This window comes from Salmo trutta, chromosome 39 (genome assembly GCF_901001165.1).
Source record: "Salmo trutta chromosome 39, fSalTru1.1, whole genome shotgun sequence".
Classification (NCBI taxonomy): Eukaryota; Metazoa; Chordata; class Actinopteri; order Salmoniformes; family Salmonidae; genus Salmo; species Salmo trutta.
The window spans coordinates 2,227,694-2,240,087 of NC_042995.1; the positions used below are offsets into that span (position 1 = coordinate 2,227,694).

Here is a 12,394-nt window from a genome sequence, read left to right on the forward strand (position 1 = left end):
GGCTGGGGGGTTGGGGTAGTGGGGAGCCTGGGCTGGGGGGTTAGGGCTGGGTGGACCCTGGGCTGGGGGGTTGGGGCTGGGGGAAACCTGGGCTGGGGGGTTGGGGCTTGGGGGAGCCTGGGCTGGGGGATTGGGGCTGGAGGGAGCCTGGGCTGGGGTATTGGGGCTGGAGGGAGCCTGGGCTGGGGGGTTGGGGCTTGGGGGAGCCTGGGCTGGGGGGCTGGGGCTGGAGGGAGCCTGGGCTCCCACACATTCACCTGGATTGGCTCAAGGAGTGGATCTGGATTTAGGCGGGTTAAGCGGTTAGGGGGGAGCACCCACCCCCCCAATATTAACTGACAGCTCACCTAATAGGAAAATATGGCGACGCTATGAGAGGCTGCCTATAACACAGCAGTGACCTGAGTTATTCATATGAGTGACATTTATTGGTCATCATGAACATCAATAGGCACTGTGGCTACTGACTCGTATCAAGACTGTTATTCAAATGCACAAACAATATCTGGATAGGAAGCTAGCAGCAGTGAATTAACTATGGCAGCGACAGGAGACGGGACGAAACCATACGAAGGCCTCACATCACGCAGAGGTTTGTCCATGCATGTTATTAACCTGGTACGTTATACAGTCACTAAACATCACAAATCACTCAGTGCTCTCATTCTACTAGATGGATCAAAGCTTACCAAAATGTAGATGCACTTACAGCTGTAAGTGGCTTCGGATAAAAGCGTCTGCTAAATGGCATATGTATTATTATACATGTATTATAAAGCTTAGCCAGCCGGAGTTGCTGGGGTTTGTTCAGTAAGGGCAATATTAACCAACGTTCCCATAGAAATACATTACTGTAGAACAGATACAGTATGATTCTCTCTTATGGAGAACAAGGACTCACGTCAGCTCTATACATGACATTTCTATCAGCAACATCCTTTCAGCTTCCTAAATATATTCTCCTGATGTTGATTCAACTCATTTCATTGTAGTTGTATCAACACACTAGAGGTTGTGAGTACACTCTTAGAAAACAAAAAGTGCTATCTACAATCCAAAAGGGTTCTTCAGCTGTCCCCATAGGAGAACCATTTGAAGAACCCTTTTTGGTTCCAGGTAGAAACCATTTGGGTTCCATGTAGAACACTTTCACAGAGGGTTCTACCTGGAACTAAAAAGTGTGTCATGGAAGGCTCTCCATCTAGTCATCGCTCCATTTCCTCTCCATCTCCCCTCCATTTCTCCATCTACCCTCCAGCTCTCCATCTAACCATCTACCCTACATCTCACCTCAATCTCTCCATCTAACCATCTACCCTACATCTCACCTCAATCTCTCCATCTAACCATCTACCCTACATCTCACCTCAATCTCTCCATCTAACCATCTACCCTACATCTCTCCATCTAACCATCTACCCTACATCTCACCTCAATCTCTCCATCTAACCATCTCTCCATCTACTCTCCATCTACCCTCCAGCTCTCCTAATCCATCTCTCATCTACCCTCCATCTCTCCATCTAGTCATCGCTCCATTTCCTCTCCATCTCCCCTCCATTTCTCCATCTAACCATTTCTCCATCTACCCTCCATCTAACCATCTACCCTACATCTCTCCAGCTACCCATCTATCCTCCATCTCACCTCAATCTCTCCATCTCTCCATCTAACCATCTCTCCATCTACTCTCCATCTACCCTCCAGCTCTCCTAATCCATCTCTCATCTACCCTCCATCTCTCCATCTACCCTCCAACTCCTCTCCAACTCCTCTCCATCTACCCTCCATCTCTCCATCTACTATCCATCTCTCCATCAACCCTCCATCTCCTCATCTACCCTCGATCTCCCCATCTAACTTCCATCTCCTTATCACCCCTCCATCTTTCCATCTACCCTCCATCTCCTCTTCATCTAACTTCCATCTCCTCTTCATCTTTCCATCTCCATCTCTCCATCTAATCCATCTCTCATCTACCCTCCATCTCTCCATCTAACCATCTCTCCATCATCTCTCCATTTACCCTCCATCACTCCATCTACCCTCTGTCTCTCCATCTACCCTCCGTCTCTCATCTCCCCTCCATCTTTCCACCCTCCATCTCTCCATTACCCTCCATCTAACCATCTCTCCATCTACCCTCCATCTTTCCATCTACCCTCCAAATCTCCATCATTCCATCAACCCTCCATCTCTCCATCTACCCTCCATCTCTCCATCTACCCTCCATCTCTCCATCAACCCTCCATCTCTCCATCAACCCTCCATCAACCCTTAATTAATCCATCTACCCTCCATCATCTCCATCTACCCTCCATCTCTCCATCTACCATCTAACTTCCTTCTCATCTACCCTCAATATTTCCATCTACCCTCCATCTCTCCATCTACCCTCCATCTCTCATCTACCCTCCATCTCTCCCTCCATCTACCCTCCATCTCTCCATCTACCCTCCATCTCTCATCTACCCTCCATCTAACCATCTCTCCATCAACCCTCCATCTCTCCATCTCCCCATCTACCCTCCATCTCTCCATCTACCCTCCATATTTCCATCTACCCTCATCAGTCCATCTAACCTCCATCTCTAAATCTAACCTCCATCTCAACATCTAACCTCCCTCTCTCCATCTCCTCTCCAGCTCTTACTTCACCTGAAGGCCCATTGGTAGCCTGGTCGGTAGTGAATGTGGACCTTCCACTGTTTGATCTCAGCTTCCTTCTGGTACAAGAGGCCATAATATCAGGGAACAGTCTTTTCTCATAATGACCAATACTTTTGGTAATTCTGAAAAGGTGGAACGGGATTTTTTTAATCAACACACACAAAGCAACAACACATGCATACACACACACACACATTCAGTACTTGTCACGATCGTCATACAGAGCGGACCAAGGCGCAGCGTGAGTTGAGTTCCACATATTTATTTAACGTGAAAATAACGAAACATGTAGTAGTGAAGCGCACACAGGCAACTAAACAAAAACAATATCCCACAAAACACAGGTGGGAAAAAGGCTACCTAAATATGATCCCCAATCAGAGACAATGATTCCCAGCTGCCTCTAATTGGGAATCATACAAATCACCAACATAGAAATAATAAACTAGAACCCCACATAGAAATAATAAACTACAATACCCCCAGTCACGCCCTAACCTACTACACCATAGAGAAACAAGGGCTCTCTGTGGTCAGGGCGTGACAGTACTAGGGTTGCAAAATTCCATTAACTTTCAATAGATTCCCTGGTTTTCCAGAAATCCTGGTTGGAAGATCCCGAATTTCCTACAACACGGATTTGAGGAAAACCAGGGAATTTATCTACAGTTCCCATAATTTTGCAACCCTATTCAGTACAAATAGTTATTTTTATGTTTTATACATTTCATGTAAGGAAGACAGTTGTAGTCAATATGTATGCATATTGCATGTGTAGCCTAGCTAATTCCCATTTGCATTATGGTCCCTTAGGATGTGTATAGCCTACGCTTTACAAATCCACATAATTGGCATTTATTTCCTAGACCCAGACCGAAGCCAGCCCTCACAGGTCTGTGACGAATGACAGCTAGGCTAGCCCAACAGTTTAACAGCGACCAATGAAATGCGAGAGTGCGATGAGAGGGTGGTCCATGCGAGTGGAGGAGCCGATCAAACAGAGGGAGCGTAATTTAAACTCCTTGCTTAACATCTGGATGTTGTAGAACGGAGTAGCATCACTCTACTCTCTAGAGTGAGTTAGACAGACGTGCGGAAACCGAGTATCATCGAATATAAGATTGTTGTTGTCAAATGGTCAGAACGTCAGCTACAACTCGAGGATATTGATTGGCACTTGGAATGCGCTTTGGCTCCCGCTATCGGAGCGCAAGGTAAACCAAAAGGGGCCACATGAGTTCTGCTAAATTCGGAAACCACCACGGCTCCAAGTTGGCTACTAATTCTGTTGATCTGGACACATCTCCACTCTCCAGCATCGTGTGTCGACCATCTGCAATGTTGATGGAATGGTTTTATTTAATCGCGAGAAACGAACAAATAATCACGGGATTACCAAAACGTCCACATTTCTAAGGTCGGTTGTCTGTCGAATAACAACGTTGTGAAGTTGGTGACTTCCGAACCCAAGAAAGACTGCAGGTGTCATCGCTCCCTTCCATTTCTCCAGTAACATTTCCTTGATTGACATTCCTTCCATCAGATCATATGAGTGCAGCGTTCAGCCCTTCGTTTATGATGATGCAGCGCCCACTGGGAAGCACCACTGCCTTCAGTATCGACTCTCTGATCGGCGGTCCCCCTCAGCCCAGCCCGGGACACTTCGTCTACACCGGTTACCCCATGTTCATGCCGTACCGGTCAGTGGTACTCCCACCGCACCCTCCGCCGCCCCCTGCCCTACCCCAGTCCGCCCTGCAGCAGGGGCTCTCGGCTACCCATCCGCACCACCAGATCCCCAGCCTCCAGAACTCTTTCTGCTCTAGCCTGGCTCAGGGCATGGCGCTCACCTCCACCCTGATGGCAAGCCTGCCTGGAGGGTTCTCGGCTTCACAGCAGCACCAGGAGGCGGCGAGGAAGTTCGGCTCGCAATCTCTCCACGCCGCCTTCAATAAATCTCAGGACATTCGTTTGGATGGGGATGACGGAAAGACTTTTCTAGGAAAGGAGCCCGCGACGCTCCCCTCCTACCACGACTCAGAGCCATTGCAGTCATCCACAGGTACAGTAAACTCTGTTTTGTCTGGACTCTGCTGGACAGGGTTGTTTACTTGACCTGACTTAAGGTTCTATTGAGGAAAGGTTTGACTGAGCCTGTGTTTGGGATTTGTGGCTGTCTTGTACTTGGACGCACTAACTGTAAGTCACTCTGAACAAGAGCGTCTGCTAAATGACTAAAATGTAACCTAATGTTCTTGGATAAATTAGATATTATTTGTAAGCACAAGTTGTAAAAGAGAATTTCAAAGCGAATACTCGTGTTTATTAGGCCTATTATAAAAATAAATAAATAAATAATAGTGCACATTTGCGAGGTTCCTTATAAGAAGTAATTCGAACTGTAAACTTTATCTCATTAATGATGCTATTAGGACCATTAGCTAACGGACCCATATTAACAATAGACCTACGTCATCAATGTACAAAAGAAGGACCCAAGTGGCATTTGAGGATAACCTGTAAGTTCTACTCACTCAGTGTTGGCGTAGGTTATATCCTGTGAATTCCACATCAAATGACAACGATTCAAGTATAGTGATAGAAAGTGGCTGTTGCCCCTGAGTGAAAAATGTGTCTTTTTTTTTTTTAAACAAATTCTTTACATGGACGCTTCCATATTTTGTCTTGAGAAGCTTGACATGATATTCGCATATCAAATACGTTTATATCAGGCTTTTCAATGAATAGTGCCTGGGGGAAAACTAAATGACTAATTTAGCCTGTTTTAATTGAAGGATGGGAAAAGCGCCTGCAGTATTTGAATGTCTATAATACTGTGATCAAAATTCAAAGTCGACCGAGTCATTTATATGAGGGTCTATATTTATTATGAAATACATGTAATATAACACTTTAACTCCGTAAGTGCGTTTAAGACATTGTATAATATAAATCAATTGATTTTGTCTCTAAAATGAATGGAATTATAGTAAGCGGGAGGCCTAATTCATACGTGACATGTGTCATGATACAGCCGATGGGCCTATTTCGATAAATATTTACTTAAATATATATTTACTTAAATAACTTTCACTTCACTTAAATACGTCCAGAGACATAATTGAATTTGTTCCTAATTTGCTCCATAATATAATAGGCTATTGTTTTCCTGTAACACAATATGTAAAGTCTACTCGTGGGTATTTACTCATGAAACGAAAGGTTGATACAATACAACGTTAGTGATTAATCAAATGTAGGAGAAAAGTTGCTTGTTTTTTTAAAGCTAAATATTTCGTTAAAAGTATGATTGTGGTTATCCATTATATAAACTAATAAACTGTTGCGTATCAGTCCATTATATAAGTTACACATTGTCATTTACTTTTCTATTTTGAGGTCAATCTAACCTAAAGTAACATGTTCTATATCCTAACCCACACAGCCAGAACCCATGGCAAAGAAGACCCGAAAGAGGACGAATGCAATAGAAGAGATGAGAGCTTCTCAATGGACAGCGATTTAGACTACAGCTCCGACGACAACATGACGGGTAACTCGATGTGTCAGAAAGATGATGGGGAGGGTAACGTGGATGACGGCGTCCACGGGTCCAACGGCACTGGCAGCACCACGTCTACCGGCAAGAACAGGCGGCGGAGAACGGCGTTCACGAGCGAGCAGCTCTTGGAACTGGAGAAGGAATTCCATTGTAAGAAATACCTGTCTTTGACAGAACGCTCTCAGATTGCGCATGCCTTGAAACTCAGCGAAGTTCAAGTCAAGATTTGGTTCCAGAACCGGAGGGCCAAGTGGAAGCGCGTGAAGGCTGGTAACGTCAACTCCAAAACCGGCGAGCCCTCTAGGAACCCTAAAATCGTGGTGCCTATCCCTGTGCACGTCAGTCGGTTTGCAATAAGAAGTCAGCACCAACAGTTAGAGCAAGCCAGACCATAACATTTCTTTATGTTAAACCGATGGACTAAATACAGATTAAGTTAATAACACGGTTTAAAAACAGAAAAACAGCACACACGTTATTTTGGAATCACAAACCAAGTTTATCCTTTGGTGAGTCTTTGTAAGTCTTTGTAAGCCAGAGGAGAGCAAATTAATTGATGGTACTTTGCTTTTCCTCTGCATTACTGCTGAATCGATCCACTGATGGTAAATTGATTAAATACCAAGAAGACAAAAAAACTCAAAATGGTGACATATGTATCACCTTGGTTACGAGTGTAAATACCGAGACGGACCATAACTATAACCGCCATGGGACCAAACTGAGGACATTACAAAAAGACAACAATACATCCAATTGTACATTTCCGAGATATTGAAAAAAATATATAACCTACTTTTACGTCTGTTAGATTTTCTTTGACGTTTGTGCGGCTGATTCTGAAGGACCTTGCTTGTATTATTGTTGTTTTTGCAGCAGGCGCAAATCAGATCAGAATGAACAGCTTTGTCCCAAAAGGAGCACTTTTATCATTTCTAATGTTATCACCCCCCCCCATACCAATACACATATTGTACACATAGCCTACAAATATGCTCAGACACCTCAACCATCAATCATCTCCACCAAAAAGCAAAGAGTGGCCCTGTAAAACCATCCGACTTTAGTTCTCAGTTTGAGTTTGTTTCCATTGTTTCATTCCATGGTTGCTTGAATTAGTTTTCCTCATTGTGACTTTTTCAACAGTCAAGAAGCACGCTGCTAATTTATTTAATATTGTGCAAAAAGTAACTAACATTCCATGACTTATTGAGTAAATAATAAAGTGTGCATTAAAGATGAACCATTAGCAATTGTCAACAATTTGTCAGTTTGTTTATTGTCATTTCATTTTTGTGCAATTCTATTTGAATTTGAAATCTTTAGCGAAATTACGCATGCGCGGGTTTTCAGGTGCTTTCTTGAGTGCTGGGCTTTGAGTTGATCATGATATTTCAATTCCTTGGTTGATTATTATTTTCACCAATATATCAAATGCTAATTTGGGATTATTCAATTTGTTGTCTGCAAGTGACAAATATTATTTTCACAATCCAATAAGGAAGATAATTGCTTATGTATTTTATCTTTGAATTAAGGGTGATTAACGACACGATTTCGTTAAGATTTCATTTACAACACAATTTACACTATTATTAAGACTATTACTTGTAATAACCCTGTCATTATACTATTATAATTAATGCCTTTCAGATTTATATAATTTTGCCTGCACCAACTGTGAGGTTTGCAGGTAATGCTGAGGCAGGACCAACTGTGAGGTTTGCGCTGAGGCAGGACCAACTGTGAGGTTTGCAGGTAATGCAGAGGCAGGACCAACTGTGAGGTTTGCAGGTAATGCAGAGGCAGGACCAACTGTGAGATTTGCAGGTAATGCAGAGGCAGGACCAACTGTGAGGTTTGCAGGTAATGCAGAGGCAGGACCAACTGTGAGGTTTGCAGGTAATGCAGAGGCAGGACCAACTGTGAGGTTTGCAGGTAATGCAGAGGCAGGACCAACTGTGAGGTTTGCAGGTAATGCAGAGGCAGGACCAACTGTGAGGTTTGCAGGTAATGCAGAGGCAGGACCAACTGTGAGGTTTGCAGGTAATGCAGAGGCAGGACCAAGTGTTTATCTCTCCAACAGTAGAGCCATGCAGTCAGCCAGGGAGGTGACAGTTTTACGGCTCTACCCCTCTGCTCCAGCCGTCCTCTGGAATTAAGGCCAACCTCGTCGCGTATGTTGGAGCAAATCAACCTGATGCTTGCCAATAATAAATATGTAAGAAGATCTCGTGTTATGACAGGGGGTGGGTCGTATCAGCCAGGGTGAATGAAACTCCGAGGTTCCTCCAAGGCTGTGAGGAACACCAATTCCCATCCGAGTGAAACGTCACGAGCCCGGCTGTTTAGGAAGGTCGTGGCCTGGTGTCAGCCTGATCTTCGGCCTCACCTTGCCCCGGGTCCAGAGCGCCTCATTTATTATGGTACCGGGACAAAGAGGTGACGTGTGTTTGGCAAGCCTCCCAGCGCGCCAATTGCTTTGCCATTAATATTTACATCTATTGAGGTTTACAATTTCATACATTTATTTTGCTAAGATTGGCGACTAAAATACAACGTAGGCCTACTTGCAGAACTTTCCCCTTGTGATCTCTAAGGACATGTTGTTGGGATCTGTCGGTGATGTTCCGCACATGAATAGTCTGCGTTAAGCTCCATCTGTCAGACCTACCACTGCGTGTCTATAGTCCACCCTAAACATATTAAACCGTTTCAAATGTCACTAGGCTAAATTATAAAATAATCCATTCGGATAATGTATTTATCGGTGTTATATAAACGAATTTAAAACAATATTGGTTATTATAATTCGCCTTTCTTGCAATAGGTTGGATACTAAATAAGCTAGGCTACACATTTTAAGACAAAGATATATATATATATATATATATATATATATAAAAAACATTGTTTTACAATGTTTTAAAAAGCAATTTAAAGAAAAAAGTTGTTTTTAAGAAACACATTTGGAGTTAAATAATATTCTCTACTAGAACTACTGTATATAAATGATACAAGTAAACTCCTCTTTTCCAATGAGTATTGATTAATCCCACAAGTGTCCTCAAATAAGACAACCATCATTCTTCCTGAGCTAAAGCATCCTCCAAGATGTTGTAGCAGTAGTTTAACGATCGTTCTGTCGTGTAGCCCCTCTCCGTCTCTCCGGCAGCGTGTAGCCCCTCTCCGTCTCTCTGGCAGCGTGTAGCCCCTCTCCGTCTCTCTGGCAGCGTGTAGCCCCTCTCCGTCTCTCTGGCAGCGTGTAGCCCCTCTCCGTCTCTCTGGCAGCGTGTAGCCCCTCTCCGTCTCTCTGGCAGCGTGTAGCCCCTCTCCGTCTCTCCGGCAGCGTGTAGCCCCTCTCCGTCTCTCCGTCTCTCCGGCAGCGTGTAGCCCCTCTCCGTCTCTCTGGCAGCGTTTAGCCAGCGCGCTATCCCCCCGCAACAACAACGTTATTATCTTCACTCGCATCATTTAACCCAGGCACGCGCAGCGCGTCACGCACCTGAACAACATTTTCACGTCAGTCATCGTTTGTAATTCGCACGCCATGATAACGCACAAATAACGCTGTTATATCTTCAAAATAAACTAGAGGAAATAGGCTATGGATCCTGACACACAAATAGACAAATTCATTTACATTGAATTCATCTTGTATTATGAGGCCTACAGCCTATCCAAATCATAAAGTTTACAGTCGCCTCTATTCAACCCACGTAAAATGTACTTTCCCTACTGATTGATTCATCGTTGGAAATTCTCCAAGCACATTTTTTGATTATTAAACTGAAATCGCAACTCGTCATCGTAGCAGAAAGAGTGAATTACTGTAAAGCTCAGATTTACGGCGGCAGCTCGCGCTCTGGCTGAGCATCACTGACAGGCCTGGCTACAAGATGAGCTCTCATGACCCGCTCTAGAGGAGTGTGTGTGTGTGTGTCTGTTGTCTTCTATTCCACACAAACTCGTGCACACCCCGACAGAGATCCACTCAGGCATTTGATTACTGGATACTTACAACAAAATATGTCCATTACACAATTAATCAAACACAGATTTGCTAGATTAGATTGTATTGAAAGAACACACACTGAGCAATTTGTGTAGCCTACTGGAGGAGGATGTTTGACAGAGAAAGCGATATGAGTATCGAGGTGAGAGGGGGAGATCTGACAATTGCCCCGCTAACTGTAATGAATTTTTTTGCAAATTGTAATCAAGCCGGGCCGTCGCGGTTGGCTGATAAATGAGGCCCAAGGGGATTGGTCGGGACCTCCGCTTTTCACTCTAGCATGTCCCCCCTGCACTAAATTAACAGCAACTTGTCGAAGCTTCAAATTAACCCCCAATGATTAATTCTGATGGAAAGCGAGCCATGAGACTCGCGTGGCCTAATAGGCTCTGGTTTGAGAATGCTGCTACTGGAAATGAATACTCTATAAACCCCTCATACACCAAGCTACACACATCTCTCTCTCTCAGTATCTCTCTCTGCCTCTTAGTATCTCTCTCTCTCCCAATTCCATTTCAATTTAAGGCTTTTATTGGTATGGAAAACGTATGTTTACATTGCCAAAGCAAGTGAAATAGATAATAAACAAAAATGAAATAAACAAAAAATTTACAGTAAACACTACTGTCTCCCTCAGTATCTCTCGTTCAGTATCTCTCTCTCTCTCAGTATCTCTCTCATACTGTAGGTGCAGGCCAACATATAGCAAATACAATACTAATATCAATAGAAAGATACAGGAACAAATACAGTACTAATATCAACAGAAAGATACAGGAACAAATACAGTACCAATATCAATAGAAAGATACAGGAACAAATACAGTACTAATATCAATAGAAAGATACAGGAACAAATACAGTACTAATATCAACAGAAAGATACAGGAACAAATACAGTACCAATATCAATAGAAAGATACAGGAACAAATACAGTACTAATATCAATAGAAAGATACAGGAACAAATACAGTACTAATATCAATAGAAAGATACAGGAACAAATACAGTACTAATATCAATAGAAAGATACAGGAACAAATACAGTACTAATATCAACAGAAAGATACAGGAACAAATACAGTACTAATATCAAGAGAAAGATACAGGAACAAATACAGTACTAATATCAATAGAAAGATACAGGAACAAATACAGTACTAATATCAATAGAAAGATACAGGAACAAATACAGTACTAATATCAAAAGAAAGATACAGGAACAAATACAGTACTAATATCAATAGAAAGATACAGGAACAAATACAGTACTAATATCAATAGAAAGATACAGGAACAAATACAGTACTAATATCAATAGAAAGATACAGGAACAAATACAGTACTAATATCAATAGAAAGATACAGGAACAAATACAGTACTAATATCAATAGAAAGATACAGGAACAAATGCAGTACTAATATCAATAGAAAGATACAGGAACAAATACAGTACTAATATCAATAGAAAGATACAGGAACAAATACAGTACTAATATCAATAGAAAGATACAGGAACAAATACAGTACTAATATCAACAGAAAGATACAGGAACAAATACAGTACTAATATCAATAGAAAGATACAGGAACAAATACAGTACTAATATCAATAGAAAGATACAGGAACAAATACAGTACTAATATCAATAGAAAGATACAGGAACAAATACAGTACTAATATCAATAGAAAGATACAGGAGGTCCCATTATTTAATTATACAATGATTGCCAGTAATTGCTGCAACATGTTTTAATGTACCTCAGTGCAAATAGTCTCACTGAATAGGTTTGACTTTGCTAAGGACAAATACATTTTCTTCCATAAATTGTTACCATCTCAATCAAATCCATTATATAGTAAATGTTCAGAATAACTTAAATTCTTCATTTGCAAGAGTCAGAAAACATCGACTCTAATTATCCACATTTATGAACGTATTCCTAAATATATTTTATACAACTCTAACATTCCACAGGAATCTTTAGAGAGATCATATAATTTGTATCTAAATTTAAAAAATGTTTTTACTGCATGACAGTTTATTATTATGGAGAAATAATCAACTATTTGCTTGGAGAACGTGTTCCTTCAAAAGAGGGAGTTCATTAAAATACTAAAGCTAAGATTTGTGGGAAAATGTA

The 12,394-nt window shown here is 42.1% G+C and overlaps 1 protein-coding gene across 1 annotated transcript; it reads left to right on the forward strand.

The window, feature by feature from the left end:
• Positions 1-3,617: 3,617 nt before the first annotated feature.
• Positions 3,618-7,550, forward strand: LOC115179719 (homeobox protein GBX-2-like). Its single transcript, XM_029741403.1, has 2 exons — positions 3,618-4,732; positions 6,116-7,550. Exons 1-2 carry the CDS (start codon positions 4,219-4,221, stop codon positions 6,625-6,627), a joined length of 1,026 nt encoding a protein of 341 aa, XP_029597263.1. The 5' UTR covers positions 3,618-4,218; the 3' UTR covers positions 6,628-7,550.
• Positions 7,551-12,394: the final 4,844 nt, after the last annotated feature.